Source organism: Panthera uncia (genome assembly GCF_023721935.1).
Source record: "Panthera uncia isolate 11264 chromosome B3 unlocalized genomic scaffold, Puncia_PCG_1.0 HiC_scaffold_1, whole genome shotgun sequence".
NCBI lineage: Eukaryota > Metazoa > Chordata > Mammalia > Carnivora > Felidae > Panthera > Panthera uncia.
Genome location: NW_026057582.1, coordinates 101,924,534 through 101,942,904, shown reverse-complemented (window position 1 = coordinate 101,942,904; position 18,371 = coordinate 101,924,534). Strand labels below are relative to the sequence as shown.

Below are 18,371 nucleotides of genomic sequence, written 5' to 3'. Positions count from 1 at the left end.
CAAAAGTAATACACGCTCTAAGATGGTCTCAATGGATGTTGTGAAATAAACTTCAATATGAGGAGGTTGGAGCAAATAGACCACCAGGACACCCTCTAGTTTTAAGACTTCCTGTGATTCATTATCTCCCAATAGGTCCGTGGGGAACATGAAATGCAATTGTGTGTCCATATAGGGAAACGCTACTGCAGAACGCCATACCACTTGCTGAAGCGAATTTTGAAGGTTATTTACCCAAACTACTACATCCTTTATTATAACTAATCCAGCAACATATGTGCCACTATTGGACTGACCAAAGGCGTGAGTAGAAGAATAAATACACTTTCATTTTGTCCGAAGCGACTGTCGGTGTCCGAGTTGCCAGCGGTCCGAGGGCGCCCCGAGGGGGCGGTCTGAGCCCCGGGAGCCCTCAGGGCAGCAGCAGGGAGCCCAGCAGCAGCTCGCCCTGGCCCAGCGGGCGGCCCCGCTCCAGGCCGCGACCCCGCTGCTCGGCCTTGACGCGCACGGCCAGGCTGCGCACCTGCTCCTCCGAGAGCCCGTCCAAGCACACGTCCTGGTGGAAGGCGGCCTTGCGGCTCCGCCGGACCACGGCGCTGCGCTGCGAGCGCGGCTGGCCCGGCGGCCGCAGGACGAAGCTGACGCGGCAGCCGACGGCGGGGGGCTCGGCGGCTCCCGCGGCCAGGCCCTCGGTGCCCAGCAGCCGGACGCGGAGCCGCCCGCTGGCCCGACTGTACTCGGCGGCAAGGCGCAGGGCGCCCCCGGCGCGGCCCAGGGCCACGGTGCCCTCGGCCTCCAGGCGCTCGGGACGCGGGCCGGGGCAGGGCGGCGGCGGCGGGGACGCGGAGGGGGCCTGGGAAGGGGGGCCCGAGACGGCGCCGCGCTCCTCGTCCTCGTCACCGTCCCCGCTGGACACGGAGGGGGCGCGGACCAGGCCTCGGCTCGTCCGGGCCCGCAGCGCGCGGCTCAGCAGCCGTTCGGGGGCGCGCAGGAGGCGGCGGGCGCGGGCCGGCGGGGCGGGCGCGTCCCGGGTGGGGCGGAGGCCCGCGGGGAGCGCGGGGGCGGAGGCAGGAGCCGAGTCCTGGGGCACGAGCGGGGCGGCTGCAGGGCCCCCGAGGAAGAGCGACTCCTTGCGGCGGGTGTGCGGGCTCTCGAGCAGCGCGCAGAAGCCGTAGGCGGTGAGCGCGCGGGGCAGGTGCGGCAGCGATAGGGCTGCCTGCGAGCGCGGGTCCCAGTCTGTGTGCGCCGCGCTGTAGTCTATTTCTGCTGCTTCGCTCCAGGAAACCCGAAGTGCAGCCAGGGCCGTGCAGGACGCGAGTCGTGGGGGGATGCAGAACTCGGGGATGCGGTCCGGGGTGAGCACGTTTGCACACGCGGCGGGAGTGAGGGCCGGGACTTGGTGCGCCCGACCTTGAAGAATCCCGTGCCTGCGCTCAGGACCAAAGCGGAGCCTCTCCAGGCACCACATAAGGACGCGGGTACGGGAACCCGAGCAACCTTGTGCTGGTGCTGGTCGGCTTGCACTTGGCAAGGGTACCCTAGTCAGAGGGAGCCCTGCGAGGCGCAGCAATTCCCGTGTCTTGTTTCCTACTTTAGGGGTGCTTTCTCCTGCCTCCGTGGGACAAGGCAAACTGCCACTCAGGCTATTGCAAGCTGTGTTTCAATGACTGCAAAACAATCGTTCTTCTCTCGTCTCTAGTAGTCTTGTACACTTCGGGGCTTGTTGATTTAATCTCTATCCTCCTTCGCTGGCCTAAGGCGGAGATTATCAAAATGTTGGCTTCCAACTTTGGTCGCGCTGTCGTCAATGCCAAGAGGCGCTTTGCTTGTGCAATCGCCTTCCGAATCCTTGGATTATTGCACTCTAGTCCTCAGCGAGAATTAAAACAATTATTATCCCCTCTAGGACTCACGGCTTGCGCCTAGGCGAGTTAAACAAGGATGCGTGGAACCCTCTTAGCGTAGCTGGAGTCCGGTGTCTGACGGTTGTCTGCACGGTTCTGCGAGAGGCACCGAGCCAGAGAGGAGCGCCACCTCCGGTAGGTTCAAAGCGTGCGAGGCGGGATTCAGCACCGCGGTTCTAGGACAGCCGGTCTGAGCTTTTATACCCGGGGGCCTTGAGCGCTGGCCAATGGGCGGGCGCGAGAGGTCCTGCTCTGTAACCTGACGCCAGGCCTTCAGCTCTGCCAGGAGGATAGGTCGACTGCGCAAATTTCAAGACTTGAGTTCTTTCCCTTCCCTGCGTCTGGTGGGGGTGTTATTCTCAGGAACCCTAAACAGGTTTCTGTTTCCTCACGTGCAGAAAGGAATGCATGTTTACTATATATAGAGTCATTGGGAGGATTGGCCCACATGTGAATGTGAATGCACCCATCACTAAAAGAAGATAAGAGTCGTGTTTTTCTTGTTCTTACCTAATATCACCCCCATCCCCCAAAGCCAGCCTTCGGAATTTCTTACCTGCTTTCTGGTTTTCGGTCTTGATTTTAAAAGTATTTCCTCTGTTAATTATAAGCCACTCTGGGCACAGGAACCTTATGGGATGCTGAAAATAATTCCTATCTTGATCTGGGTGAGGTTACATAGGTGTTTACATATGTTAAAAAAAACCTCTTGGAATACAATTAAGCTTGCTTATAAGATTGTGTGTATCTTATACCTTAATTACAAAAAAAATCACGACTCACTTCTTAAGCCATGGGTGCTGATTTTTGCTTGGGAAAATATACTCCTACATATAATTGTGCTGTTGGAACATTCCTTTGAAGGCACCCAACCACCTCTGGCTTTTCCAGGCTGTACCCACCTGGGATACTCTTTTTCTTCCATTTGAAAACTGACCTATGTTCATTCTGTAAGAGAACTGCTTCCAACTAGCTCAGATTAAAAGAGATCTGAAGTATTTTGTTCAGCATTTGAGTGTATGCTATTTCTACTTAAGACACTGCCTTGGTAGTTAATAGCTTTTACAAATAATGTTAAAAAATTAAACAAAATATTGTTCAGTGAATTGAATCCATCCAAAGGCGGTTGTAGGATGGGGCATGTGCATTTTGTTTCCAGCATATACATGCACAACACTGTGCTTGATGATTTACATATAGTCTCTAGAATTGTCACATAAACCTGTAAATTGCTGATTATTCCTAGTAACTTATCAAGTTAGCATAGTGATGGGAAATTGAGGAAATAATACACATTAGTGGGCATAAATGAGTTGCTTTGGGAATTAAATGAATGTAATAATGTAAAATATTTAGCATTGTGCCTAGAACATGGTAAGTGCTAAATGCACAGAAGTGGTGATTATTAGGGGTGCCTGGGTGGTTCAGCTGGTTGAGCAACTGACTTTGGCCCAGGTCATGAATGATCTTGTGGCTCGTGAGTTCAAGCCCTGAGTCAGGCTCTGTGCTGATAGCTCAGAGCCTGGAGCCTACTTCGGATTCTGTGTCTCCCTCTCTCTCTCTCTGCCCCTTCCTTGCTCACGCACTGTCTCTCTCTCGCTCTCTCTCTCAACTATAAATAAACATTTAAAAATTTTTAAAAGAAGTGGTGATAATTAAAGATAATAAAAATAGAAGAGAGGCGGGGCGCCTGGGTGGCTCAGTTGGTTAAGTGTCTGACTTCAGCACAGGTCATAATCTTGCAGTTCGAGCTCAGCGTAAGGCTCTGTGCTGAGAGCTCAGAGCCTGGAGCCTGCTTCAAGTTCTGTGTCTCCTTCTCTGTCTGCCCGTCCCCCACTTGCACTTGGTCTCTCTCTCTCTCTCAAAAATAGATAAACATTAAACATTTTTTTTTAAATAGAAGAGAGGTTGAGTGCTATGGTTGAGAAAACTGGGTCTGAAGTCAGATCTTGTTTTGATTATAGAACAGCTCCTTATTATGTCAACTGAGCAAGTTATTTAGCCTTTCTAAGCCGGTATCAAATGTACAATAGTAGGTGGAACCTTTGAGAGGTAATGAAATTAATTACGGCATAAAAGAGACCCAGGAGAGCTCCCTCACCCTTTCTGATAATAGTTTGTACCTGTAGGGTTGTCATAATATGTCATGCATAATAAGATCATGCATATGAAGAGGTTAGCTTGCAGCCTGACCTATATGATGTCTGATTTTATATTTGTTGTTATTATAGAAGAGAACAAATGCTCGTTAATTCATTTATTCATTCAAAGCAATATTTACTGAATGCTTCTTGGATTTCGGCCTCCATGCGAAGCAGGTGGATCCAGGCTGTACAAGATCACATCAGCTATAGACATCTATCAGAGGAGCAATGATGAAATATTTGAATTCTGTCTAGCTGAGGCAGGAGTGAGAAGAAACTATTCAACAGGATTTATATACTTAATCTTGGTAGGGGGGCAGTGTTGGTGGGTCCCTGACCTTGCCATGCCCTTGACTAGCTACTCTTTGTCTTTGTATCCTCTCGATGCCTGGCCAAAATTTTGGGGGGCAGTGCTAAATCTATGGGAGAATGATTGCTGAATTATATACTTGAGGGTCACATGCATATGTTTGGACTCAACTTTTCCCAGGAGACAAGAGGCTGTTAGCTCTGCAAGTGAGAGCCCAGAGAGTCCTTGGTTAAAATGGTAAGGCTCCCAATCTGAGAAGTTAAGCAAAGCTATGTTGTAGTGGGAGAAAGGAAAAAAGCACCAGAGAATGAGAAATGATTTAGAGGCGAAGAAATACAGACTTTGGAGTAAATCTGTCCTAGGTTGAAATCTGTTCTGCAACTTTTTAGTTATGGGACAGTGGGCAAGTTAATTAACCTCTTTGAGTCTAAGTTGTAAAGTGAGGGTAACAATATCTACCATACGAGGCTGTCAAATGAGGGGTTTGGGTTAGCCATATTTGTTTTGTTTTCCTCTGGCTCTCAAATATCTCCGATTCACTCCAGTGCTTTCTGACGGCTAATCTTCCTAACTTTTCTGACAGTCCATGGTGTTAAGTTATTCTCTAGCTTTCTCCTCCATCTTCCCCCCCCCCCCCCGCCCAGATCCTTTTTCCTTCTCTCAATGAAAGGTTAGCAAATAGTATGTGGGTATGAGGCAATGTGAAGTGAGAATTTATTTTTCAGTTTTTAAGCAAGAATTGTTAATTTTTCACAAGTATTCCTAATTTTGACTTCCGTTTTTTGTTTTTGTTTTTTTAAGAGAGAGAGAGAGTTCTAGAGTGAGCCGGGGAGAGGGGAGAGGGAGAGAGAGAGAACCTTAAGTAGGCTCCATGCTCAGCATGGATCCCCACTGGGGGCTTGATCCCATGACCCTCAGATCATGACCTGAGTCGAAATCAAGAGTAAGATGCTCAACCTACTGAGCCACCCAGGCGCCCCTGACTTTAATTTTTTTTAAGTTTACTTATTTATTTTGAGAGAGAGAATGAAAGAGCACATGACAGCCAGTGGGAGACAGAGAGACAGAGAGACAGAGACAGAGAGAGACAGAGAGAGAGAGAGACAGAGAGAAAATCCCAAGCAAGCTCCATGCAGTCAGCCAGGAACCCACCATGAGGCTCCATCCCACAAACCGTGAGCCGAGATCAAGAGTGGGACACTTAACCAACTGAGCCACCTAGGCACCCCACCCCTGACTTTCATTTTTTTTTAATTTATTTTTTTAATTAAATATAATTTATTGTCAAATTGGTTCCTATACAACACCCAGTGCTTATCCCAACAGGTGCCCTCCTCAATGCCCATCACCCACTTTCCCCTCACCCCCCATCAACCCTCAGTTTGTTCTAAGTATTTAAGAGTCTCTTATGGTTTGCCTCCCTCCCTCTCTGTAACTTTTTTTTTTTTTCTCCTTCCCCTCCCCGATGGTCTTCTGTTAAATTTCTCAGGATCCACATATGAGTGAAAACATATGGTATCTGTCTTACTCTGCCTTATTTCACTTAGCATGATACCCTTCAGTTCCATCCATGTTGCTACAAAAGGCCAGATTTCATTCTTTCTCATTGCCAAGTAGTATTCCATTGTATATATAAACCACATCATTTTTATCCATTCGTCAGTTGATATTTAGGCTCTTTCCATAATTTGGCTGTTGTTGAAAGTGCTGCTATAAACATTGGGGTACAAGTGCCCCTATGCATCAGCACTCCTGTATCCCTTGGGTAAATTCCTAGCCGTGCTATTGCTGGGTCATGGGGTAGATTTATTTTTAATTTTTTGAGGAACCTCCACACTGTTTTCCAGAGCAGCTGCACAGTTTGCATTGCCACCAACAGTGCAAGAGGGTTCCCATTTCTCCACATCCTCGCCAGCATCTGTAGTCTCCTGATTTGTTCATTTTAGCCACTCTGACTGGCGTGAGGTGGTATCTGAGTGTGGTTTTGATTTGTATTTCCCTGATGAGGAGTGACGTTGAGCATCTTATCATGTGCCTGTTGGCCATCTGGATGTCTTCCTTAGAAAAGTCTGACTTTCATTTTTAACAGAAATTACTCACCTGTCATTTTGCTCACCTGTTTTTATAGCTCAATCCCACATTGCCATTTACTTTTGCAATTGCCTTTGTTGTCTGCGTTATTCTTAAACCAGAATGAAGGTAAGAACTATAATTACTACAGTGTTCGTTATCTTTAAACCTCTGTATCCAAATTCCTTTGGGTGGAGTGCTATACATCAGAGTGCTAATGGTGTTTCTTTACATTTGTTTGTTTTGGATTAGGACTGTAAATATCTGATTTCTTCAAGAAGTATGTATGATTTGGGACATTACTGTATGCACATAACCAAACCTTCAAAACATTTTAAAAGGAAAATATTAAAATGTAAAGGCTTTTTATATTATATGGTAATAGCATTATTTATACTGCCAATTTTGAGCTGAATTTTCCACTCTGAGGTTTTCTATTCTTTCATTAACGTTTCAAAGTAAGATCTCTGAGAATTACTACCAGCCTAGCAGTTATTTAACTATAATTATTGAAAGACAAAAGGGTGGCAATGTTCGGGGAGCTAAAGGAAATTAATACCTGTTGTGTAATTTGGGGTAAATTGTTTAATATCCCTGACTTTAATTTTCTTGTAAAATGGGGCCAAAACTACTACCTGCATTTTACTTATCTCACAGATTTTTTTCTTAAGGTTACATGAAAACTTCCTTATAATTCATGATAGTTCATGAATTATCACTGATTATTAATAAAATGGAATAAGACATATAAAAGCACACACATTCTTTCAAAAGTGTAAAGTACCATAGAAGTGCAAGGAATTATTATTATACAAGGATTAGTATCTTCCCTGTCATCTTGCACTGTTATTTATAAATGCTTACATTGTTTGCTTCTTAACCATTTTATGGTGCATACCTATTCCAACCGGAACATAATATTGTTTATTTGCTTTCCCCTCAGTGCATAGTTGGTGCGAGTGTACAAGGGGAGAGGGATTGTTGGAGGAAGTTGTGTGGACTAGAGATATCTTGGGGACAGCCTGAGGAGGGCGTTCTGAACACTGGAAACTTATTGGGTATTTTTGAGCAGGTTACTAACTTGAGTTCACCTGTGCTTTGGGAAACTCGCTCTGGTGGCAGTGTGTAGATGGAGAGGGGGATAAAACGGAGGCCAGTTAGAAGGTGATTGCGTGCTCCAGGTGAGATTGAAGAATTTAGGAAATGTGGCAAAGGCAGAATAGAGCGGTTTGGCTTTTAATTGGTTGCAGATGGTGAAGGAAAGAAGTGCAAAGTGCCTCCTAGGTATTTGGTCAGGGTGACTGAGCAAGGAGAACTAAATGGTTAAGGATTAATTTTCTGTGTGTAGGAGTGGAGAATGGAAGTGGGTACTGATAGTACTGGTTAGTATTGGTTCTTCCTTTTACATCCATTTTACATAATACTAATTGTAGTCATTTTGATTTTGGTTTTCTTCTCCAATGGATTTTGAATTTAATCAGTGATTTTTCTTTTTGATCCTGTCTTAGTCCATTCAGGCTGCTATAATAAAATACCATATAGACTGTGTGGTTTAAAGACAATGCAAATTTATTTCTCACAGTTCTGAAGAATGGAAGTCTAAGATCAAGGTGCCAGGAGATTAAAACTCTGATGTGGACCACTTCCTGGTTTATAGGCGGCCATCTTTTTGCTGTGTCTTCACATGGCGGAAGGGGTGTGGGAGCTCTCTGGGGTCTTTTTTTGGGGGGGGGTGTCTTTTTTTATTTTGAGAGAGAGAGAGGGGGAGAGAGAGAGAGAGAGAGAGAGAGAAGATGGGGGAGGGACAGAGAGAGAGAGAGGGAGGGAAAGAATCCCAAGCAGGCTATCAGCACAGAGCCCGAAGCAGGGCTCAAACCCACGAACCGTGAGATCATGACCTGAGTCGAAATCAAGACTAAGACGCTTAATCAACTGAGCCACCCCCAGGTGCCCCATGTGGCTGGGTGGGGGCTGTGTCTTTTTTATAAGGGTACTAATTCCACTCATGAGGAGTCTTCTTAATTACATAATGACCTAATCACCACCCTAAGGCCCCACCTCTCAATACCATCACATTGGGGGTTAGGATTTCAACATGAATTTAGAGTGGGGACATAAGTATTCAGTTGACAGTTGTTTAGGAACAATTCATACATAGTTTTTCAAACATTATGCATGGCAAAACAGTTAATAAATGCTTGTAACTACAAATAATCTTAGCATTTCTTAGGTTTATTTCTGTTCACTGTATCTCAACAGCTTTTTGAAATATATTTCAGAAAATGCCCAGGTTCCTAAAGAGAACTGGTTTGTCAATGGGTGGTTAAATTTTATTTAAAAGAATTTTTTTTTAACGTTTATTTATTTTTGAGAAGGGAGACACAGAGCATGAGCGGGGGAGGAGAGAGAAAGAGGGAGACACAGAATCTGAAACTGGCTCCAGGCTCTGAGCTGTCAGCACAGAGCCGGATTTGGGGCTCGAGATCACGTCCTGAGCCAAAGTCCGACGCTTAACGGAATGAGCCACCCAGGCGCCCCAAATTTTATTAAGGTACAGAGTCCTTGCATTATAAAAGCCCCACTTTCCATGTCTTGACCACACTAGAAACAGTTCAATGGTAGTATGGAAGAAAATGACATACTAACCCATAGCTAACCCATACTTACTGAAAACGAGAAAGATAAGAACAAAATGCATGTTCGGTAGCCATTTTATCTTTCATCCTACGATGGCGTTCTGTTCACCCTCCTTCCACTTTTAAATAATTAAAAATTTCCACGGGCCTGGGTGGCTCAGTTGAGCTTCCACCTTCTGCTCAGGTCTTGATGTCCTTGTTGGTGAGTTTAAGCCCCGCATAGGGCTCTCTGCTGTCAGCGTAGAGCTCCCTTCGGATCCTGTTTCCCTTTCTCTTCTGCCCTATTCCCGGCTCGCACACACTCAAAAAAAAAAAAAAAAAAAAAAAAAATTAAAAACAGGTTTTTTTTAATGTTCATTTTATTTTTGAGAGAGAGACAGAACGTGAGCAGGGGAGGGACAGAGAGAGAGAGGGAGACACAGAATCCGAAGCAGGCTCCAGTCTCCCCACTGTCAGCACAGAGCCCGATGCGGGGCCCAAACTCCAAGCAAAACTATGAGATCCAGACTGAAGCGAAGTTGGAGGCCTAACCGACCGAGCCACCCAGGCGCCCCAATAACAAAAAATATTTAAAAGTTTCAAGAAGCAGAAAGAAACGCAGATGTTGCCCCGGGTGGGGTTAATGTAGCAGGACAAGGATGCAGCGTCTCCTTTTCCCCACCTGACCCACAGGTGAACATGTGGTTACATAGGAGGAGCTCAGGATGGATACGGGGCCTGAGAGGGTCGGTTCGGCTGGAGGCGAGGCGCTGGGGAGCTGCTTTCGCCCAGGACGGCGAGCTCTGCGGACCTGAGGTCCACGGGAGGCGACGGCAGGCCAACAGCGGCCACAAAGATGTCGCTGTGCTCAGTAACTCCTGCCCTTCCTTTTCGCTAACATCTTCCTCCTGTGGGGCCTCCGGCACGGCAGCAGAGGCAGGCCCAAAGGCGGCCTCCCTGTCTCTCCTCCGCCCTCCCTCGGGTGGCCGGGGCCGCGGCTGCCGAGAAGCAGCCAGCTTGCTGCAAGGCTCCCGCATCCTTCGGGTCCAGGCGGCAGCGGCGGCGGCGCGCATGCGCACAACCCGGGTCACGCGCGCGACGCGAGGGCGGGCCGGCCCCCGCGGGGCTGTGGTTCGCGGCGCGGGTCGCCGCCCTCAGCTGCGCCGGGCGGTTCCGGCTCCTCCCTCTCCCGGTGCCTCGGTCGCACGATGGTGCTGGAGTCGGTGGTCGCGGACCTGCTAAACCGCTTCTTGGGGGACTATGTGGAGAACCTGAACAAGTCCCAGCTGAAGCTGGGGATCTGGGGCGGTAAGCGAGAGGGCGTGCATGGCAGGCTGCCCGCGCTGGCGGAGGGGCCTACGTCGCGGGCTCTTACCGCCCGGCTCCATCCCGGGCCGGGCTCCCTTCGCCTCCCGAGACTCCGCCTCCGGGGAGGGCGCTCGGCGGGGCCCCCCTCCCCGGACGGCAGGTGCGGGGTGCCGGGAGGCCTGTGCCACCGCCACGGGGGCCGGGGTACCCGCCTGGGGTGGGGAGATGCGGCAGGGTCGCGCTCGCGCTGCCCGCGTTCCCAGCTTTCGCGTCCCCGAGGCGGTCCCCCTGCCCTGTCCCGCCCTCTGCCCACCTCGCAGGGTCCTCTCGCTGCCTTCCTTAAGAAACCTTTCTGCTCCCGCACCCTGTGCAGTGGAGACTGCTGCGTGGTTACACACGCTCTAATAAAGTGGCACCAAGGAAGAAGAAAAAGGAAATTGCGTTTCACAGTTGCCTTCCCTTGGCAGTTGTTGATGAGCAGGAACTGGGTTTCTTCTCTTTAGGATTGCAGGATTTGGGAGGGGGTCCATCGACCCCGGAACATCCTTAGGAAAGGCCTGTTCGTATGGCTTCCTACTATTAATACTTTCAGCTTTTGAGAAAACGACTTCTTCCCTTAATATTTACTTCACGTCAGTAAGATGACTTTCAGTTTTATTTTGGACGACGGAAAAAAATAATTCAGGCGACATCTGGCATCATCATTAATTAGGTGCATGCCCCAAAATGTACCCCAGCGTTTCTCTCCTCAACCTTGAGTGCGTAGAAGTAGACAGTAAGTAGTATGCTTGCACACTCTTCGGAGAGATTAGTCATTTGCACTGATTATGCATATTAAGCTTTGGGGCTCTTGGGAATACTTTTCACTCTACAAAAGACTTTTGAGAATTTTGTCAGCTTGGGAAGGAAATCCAAAGAACCACTCAAATGGATGGAACTGCCTTTTCATTGAGTCAACCTAGAGTGAAAGACCCACGCTGTCGGATGGGGTAACCACTAGCCGCTCTGGCTGTTAGGCCCTTGAAGTGTAGTTACTGCCAACTGAGACTTGCTGTAAATACAACATGGAGTTTTGAAAATACTCAGTAGGAGAAAGAGTGTAATACCTCAATCTTTTATGTTGATTATACGTTGAAATAATATTTGGTTATATTGGCTTAAATACATTATCAAAGTTCATTTCCTCCTTTCTTTTTCCTTTTTTAAAATAAAATTAAAAAAAATTTAAATTATTATTTTTTGATGTTTAATTTTGGAAGCGAGGGACAGACAGAGTAAGTGGGGGAGGAGCAGAGAGAGAGGGAGACACAGAATCTGAAACAGGTTTCAGGCTTTGAGCTGTCAGCACAGAACCCCACGCAGGGCTCGAACTCGTGAACCCCAAGATCATGACTTGAGCATAAGTCAGATGCTTATCTGACTGATCCACCCAGGTGCCCTCCCCCCAAATGTTTTAATGTTTTGGTGTTTTTGAGAGAGAGTGAGAGCGTGCAAGCAGGGGAGGGCCAGAGAGAACGGGACAGAGGGTCTGAAGCAGGGTCTTTGTGGACAGCAAGGAGCCTGATGCCTGATGTGGGGCTCGAACTCAAAAACCCTAAAACCATGCATGACCTGAGCTGAAGTCAGATGCTCAAGCAACTAAGCCACCCAGGTGTCCCCTCTTTTAAAAAAAAAAACAAAAAACAAACAAACAAAAAACTTGTTTCCTAAAGCATATAATTACGTATGTGAACCATATATTTATATTGGGCAGTGTTACAGAACCATGAGTGCTGCCCTAGGTTGTGGAGGAGCCTCCTTTGAATAGGTTGCTGATCCTTTGACTGGTTCAGTTGTGGTTTGCCCAACACTACCCCCTTCGTTTACATGCCCTCCTGCAACATTAATATAATGCAAGAGAAGGAGAGAAAGAGACATGTAAGGAATTAAATATCCAGTGCCTTCTGCAGGAATCAACTCTTTCTTAATACTGTCAAATACAAATTATTGCTTCTAGTCTAAACTTTATTTAGGAATTTAGGATTTAGGAAAGCATTTAGAAACCTGGATTCTAGGGTGTTGTGTTGGACAAGCCACTAACCTTACTCGGCCTCATCTTAATTTAAACGTAAAAAAATTTTTTTAATGTTTGTTTTTTTGGGGGGGGGAGGGGCAGAGAGGGAAGGAGACACAGAATCCAAAGTAGGCTCTAGGCTCTGAACACAGAGCCTGACGCGGGGCTTGAACTCATGAGCTGTGAGATAATGACCTGAGCCAAATTCGGACATTTAACTGACTGAGCCACCCAGGCGCCCCTTTCTTTTAAGTTTAAAAGAAAAAAATAATGACACCAGGTAATGTAATAGTCCTTTGCTGTCACTGCTCAGAATCATCTACCAGTATGTAACATTGCGTCCTATTTACCTCAGATTATTTTTAAAGAAATAAAGTTTATAGATGAATGAAAGATTTCTTCTCTACCAAATCTTACTTTTCTTTTACTTAAAAATTGGAAGTTGGGATAGATAACAACTAAGGGGCCTTCCAGTGCCAATACTCTGTGATTCTGGTTGCAAGTGTTTTTACTATGAAATTGTGATGTAGGCTGGCTGGGGATTTTGAACTTCTCATCTGAAATTAAAATACCACAATATTATGTCATTTACTCCTTTTTAAAAAAGTTTATTTATTTTGAGAGAGAGAGAGAGAGAGAGAGAGTGAGTGGGATGGGGTGGAGGTGGGGGTGGGGAGAGAGTCCCAAAGAGGCTCTGCGGGGTCCACGCAGAGCCGGATGTGGGACTCAGATTCAAAAACTGTGAGATCATGACCTGAGCCAATAACAAGAGTCAGACGCTTAACCGACTGAGCCACCCAGGCACCCCTATTCCTCTCTTTTTTGATGGAATGTAGAAAAATAAATTTTTTTTCTGAGATCTCATTTTGTTTCTTTTAGATGAGGTATGCTGTCAGTGGCCAATATCCCTTTTATAATAGGCCTGAGAAAATAAACTGTATCCACTTGAAGTCCACTCAGTAATTCCCTTAGCCTTATCAACCCACATCTCTGCTTCTATAAAATTTTGCCACCTTTTATTTCTGTGGTTTATAAAGGAAGCTTTTATGGTTATTATTCAATGTATTTTTTATAACACTAGTTGTCCTCTTAAAGGCAAAATATATGTTGAGTATTTCTTCTGAAAATATACCTAAAGAAATAATTTAATTAATTTTTTAAAATAATATTTTAATTTAACTTTTTGTGGTAAACAGGTTGGTATATTAAGAAATAAGCTGTTATTTATGACATCCATGATACTGACAAGTTTTATAAAGAATTGAAAATTGTATATAATCTTATTTGGAGACTGCTTTATAAATAAGGTTTATGTGTCATAGAGTTTGGCTATTTACATTTTTTTTTTTTATTGTTATATTTTCACATCCTGAGAAAAGAATTCAACCTGTAACAATTTCACAGGGCTGATCTTAATTTTCTTTAGACATAAATGGGAAACTAAATTGATACTTCTTAACTGGAGTATTTGACCAGGTGAAAGCAGTGATTTTTCAGCTGGAAATGAGTTTGCCCTGAAGGAATATTTGGCAATGTCCGAGACATTTTTGATTGTTACACTGAGGGCTGGAGGTATGCTACTGAGATCTAGTGGGTAGACCGTAGGCATACCGCTACATTGTACAATGCACAGGACAGCTCCCCACAACCAAGAATGATCCAGCCCAAAATGTTTTTTGAGTAACTGGTCTAAGGAGAATATTGAGATTACCTTCTGCATTTTTAAAGAGAACTTCTGGATGCTGAATAAGTTGTAGTAAGAAGTGAAAAAGTACTTAGAGGATGTATATGCCTTCTAAAATTTGTAACTTAAGACAGAAACAGAGGTCTTAAGTGATTGAGAGGTATCATGTTGGTAAAAATGAAAAATCTTTCCATGATACCAGGAAGTAGTTTTAAAAATTAAAATATTGTATAAACAATTTGCAAAGGATTGTAGCATGCATATATTCGTACATGCATAGACACAGTGAAATACACAATAAATAAAATGTAGAGTAAGAAGGATGGGGAAATTTTATTTGAAAGTCTAGAATCGGGAAGTTTATTGTGGATATTGTCTTTAAATTAGAGATGACTGCCGCCCCTTCCCCCTGCCAAAAAAAGCTTTTTTTTTCCTGTTTTTATTAAAAGCTTTTTTTCTTATTCTTTTCCTCTTATTTTTTTTAATGCCAAGAAATTCCTATGTTTTTAAATAGGGTTTTAAGGAGAATGATCTTTAAAAATTCTTGCTGTTACAGGAAAATTAGGCCCTGCTTATTTACTAGTTGTGGGATCCATGGGCAAAACGTTTTAATTCTTTAAGCCTCAGTTTCCTTATCTGCAAAATGGGGTAAATAACACTATGTGATGTAAATGATGTGAAAACCATTTGTAATTCTAATTGTTAAAATGTTAATATTGATAGTGATAAACCTAGCTGAGTTATGGAAAATAGCCTGCTTTATTTTCATGAGTATGTTCCCTCTAGGCTTCAGACTTCAGGGTTTTCATAATCTGTGTGATTATGTGTGACAGTAGTATGACAGTAGTGTGACGATTTGGTATAGAGGTAGCACAACACATGTAAACATTTCTTATTTTCCAAACTTCTTAAAAGAATAAAAAATCCATTTGCGTTTGAAGTTACACTTAAATACTAGTATTATCTGCCAGGTGGTTTGTAAGTCAGGTTTTCAAAGGTTCAGAAAAGTGTGTGGTGGGCATGTTGCTGCCTATGCAAATAGTGAAGGTTTGTCTGGGTTTTTGTTCTCCACAATCTGGTACCTGAAGATAAATTGCACAGCCCTTAGCTATTTGAGCTGTGTCCAGGATGTAATTGTTTTAAGAGTAACATGTATTTGAAAAGGTATGTTGAAATACCGTATCTTTTGCAACTTGCTTTAAGGAGTATTGTTGCAGTGTAGAACCTTTGTTAATTTGATTTTTCAAAGCTGATTTACTGTGGAAAGTCAGCAGGAAAATCCTTCATTCAGAATTCTCACTCCCATTTGGCATGCAGAGTATATATAGAGGCTATGATGTGTTGGATGCAAGGGGTGGCTATGGTGATCAGAGGAAGAAGCCAGGTGGAGTGCCCACAGTTTGTGGTTCTGCAAACCAGGCTGAGTCTGTGCTGATTACCGTACTGTCCTTCACCTCATGCCTGACACTTTTCCATCAGCTGCCAGATACTGTTGGAGCAGAGCAGCACAAGGAAGAAGGAAACCTGGGGATATAATTCCATCTGTGGTACTGCCTAGTTGTGTGGCTTTTGGCAAGTCACTAACCGGTCGCCACTATTTTCTTATCTGCAAATGAGAGGGTTAGACAAGGTCATCTCTTCTGGCTTTCAACTTTTGTGATTTGAACAAAGCCAGAGCTGAGAGATCTCCTTCATTAGATAATGAATATCTTAATCACGGTATCTTTCCTCTTTGTTTTTCACTCAAAATAGTGAGCAAAGAGTCACAGTCACAAAATGTGACAAGATAAATGAAGTTCCAGCCTCATGCTGATATTTGCAAATCCAAATCTATCTAGTATGTTACACTGTCTTGACAGGTAGCTGTGGAATGCAAGAAATCGAAGGTCTCTTTGGTTCTTTTGTACCTTGATAAAACGTAACAGTATCTAGATATTTCTAAACTTGTAGAGGAGTTTTTTTTTAGCCCTTTCTTCCCAGCCAGCACTTGGTACAGTGAAGGCCATTTCTCAGTAGCCTGTCCTATAGCATATAAAATAACACATAGTTGAATTATAATATATTTATGCTCAGTTATTATCAATTAAAGCAATGCTTAAAACACTTAAATTGAAAATAACCTTACCACACATTTAAATAACATCATAAATTAAAAATACACCCCTTTACCAGAAATAAAACAGGAAGTTAGTACTTTGGCAACCGTTCTGCTAGGAAGGTCTGCCTTCCTGAAAGGGAGAAAGTTTAGCCTTAATCTGGCAGCTTTCTGCCTTTCATTGCCAAGACTTTCTGTTTTAATAGGGAAATGGAAAGAATAAGAGTTAACTTTTTCCTTTTCCCCTCTCTCTCAAGACAAAGTCTCTGTGAACGATTAAAAGGAATCTGCTGGGGCATCTGGCTGGCTCAGTCAGAATGGCATGTGACTCTTGGTCTCGAGGTTGTGAGTTCAAGCGCCACATGGGATGTAGAGATTACATAAATAAATAAAACTGAAAAAAAAAGTCTGCATTAACTAAATTAATGTGGGTTGAATCGAAAGATTCAGTTGGAATGAATTGCTACCATAGTTTCTTCAGTATTCTTTACTGAAACAATGGTTATTAAAATAATTTGTTTCATACTTGGAAGATTGTTCAGTCATTTAGTTTAGCTCACTTTCTTGGAGAATGAAAGTGTCTGAATATTTTGATATACTATCAAATAAATAGTGAGTCTGTGATAGATACATAAAGGAAATAAAAACCAAATATATAGCACTGCATATTCTTTTTTCATTATTTTACAGTATGCAAAGATAGTTTCATGGAGCAAGGCATGGCATTTTTGTTTGTTGGGGTTTTTTGTTTGTTTTTAATCACAGTTTGATTTAATATCTGTGTTTTATATTAAGAACATCGACCAGGGAGTCAGGAGACATAGGTTCTATTCTTAGCACTGCTACACATTAACTGTATAATCTTAGATACATTACCTAATCTCTTTAGCCTTCAGTTTTTTCATGTAAAGTGAGAGGGAATTAGGTTTAAAGATCTTTATGGTTCTGAATAGTTATACCTTATGAATTTCTGTCTTTTGTTTTTGCAAACACAGCTTTTTAAAAAGTTCTAAAATAACCATTTTGCAATGCCGTCTTCTGACTCTGTCCTTCCTTTGTGGTTATGTCCTCATTAGTTGTCCGATTTTATTTTCCCTTTTTGGTTTTGGATTTTTCATACTCTTAAAATGCAGAGACCAAAAATGGATCCACCATCTATACACGCATCTCAGTGTTTGTGTAAGCACAAGAGAGATAGAATTATCTTCTGAATTAAAATTGTCTGCCCATTCTCTTCTGCTCTTTGAAAGATAGTGTGATGTTCTGAGCAAAACATTGGGCATCAGAAAGTTTGAGCCCTGGCTCTATCATTTATTAGGTTGACATAGTATCCTTACGCCAGCCATTTAACCTCCCTAAGCCTCAGTTTTCTTTTGTTTGATGTCTGTGTCCTGTCTCCTTCATTGGGAGACTGTGAGGATCAACAAATGTTATAGATCAGAGAGTGTTTTCTAAAGTAGAACGATTTTATGTTCTTGTTGTAGTTGTCCTACCGCAGCATAATAAATTCTAAATGCATAATGCATTCTAAATGAATCAGGTCAATGTTCATTGTGCACTTACTGTGGGGAGAATCAGTAAGGAATTTATAAGCAGGTTGGGGAAATATTTATATAGTTAAGTGCCACATAAGAAAGGTACAGCTAAACTTCTGTGAAAGTTCAGATGAATTATTTCTGCCTAAAGGTATTTAATGTCAGTACTGTATTTCTTCATTTATTTTGTAGGCTTTATGCATTGAATAAGCCATTCCTGGACTTAGGTTTGTTCCATATTCCAGTACCATTTCATTAAAAAAATTTTTTTAATGTTTATTTATTTTGATAGAGTGTGCAAGTGAGCGAGGGAGGGGCAGAGAGAGAGGGAGACATAGAATCTGAAGCGGGCTCCAGGCTCTGAGCTGTCAGCACAGAGCCCAATGCGGGGCTCGAACTTACAAAGTGCGAGATCATGACCTGAGCTGAAGTCAGACACTTAATCGACTGAACCACCCATGTTCCACCCCCATTTCATTTTTATTCATAAATATACTAATTTGGTTGTTTTCTATAATTTAGCTACCACTTCTATTTCTGTTTTATTTTCTTGTGATGACTCCACCTCTGCTTACCTTGGTGTCATTTGCTAATTTAATAGATTCACTGTCATTTTCATCTTCTGGTTCTTTAGTAAGGATTATTAGATAGAT

At 43.9% G+C, this 18,371-nt stretch overlaps 2 protein-coding genes across 4 annotated transcripts in view; one reads left to right on the top strand and one right to left on the bottom strand.

Moving 5' to 3' along the window:
• Nucleotides 1-264: 264 nt before the first annotated feature.
• C2CD4A (C2 calcium dependent domain containing 4A) lies at nt 265-1,471 on the bottom strand. Its single transcript, XM_049611963.1, has one exon. The coding sequence runs from the start codon at nt 1,466-1,468 to the stop codon at nt 413-415; it is 1,056 nt and encodes a 351-aa protein (XP_049467920.1). The 5' UTR covers nt 1,469-1,471; the 3' UTR covers nt 265-412.
• Nucleotides 1,472-10,159: 8,688 nt separating this feature from the next.
• Nucleotides 10,160-18,371, top strand: part of VPS13C (vacuolar protein sorting 13 homolog C) — a 211,164-nt gene continuing 202,952 nt past the window's right edge. For all 3 annotated transcript variants that reach the window (XR_007453840.1, XM_049613728.1, XM_049613729.1), the window contains exon 1: nt 10,160-10,351. Coding sequence is in view for 2 of the 3 variants with exons in the window: in XM_049613728.1 (XP_049469685.1) it covers nt 10,252-10,351 (100 nt within the window). In the remaining variant the exon portion in view is untranslated. The remainder of the gene's footprint in view (nt 10,352-18,371) is intronic.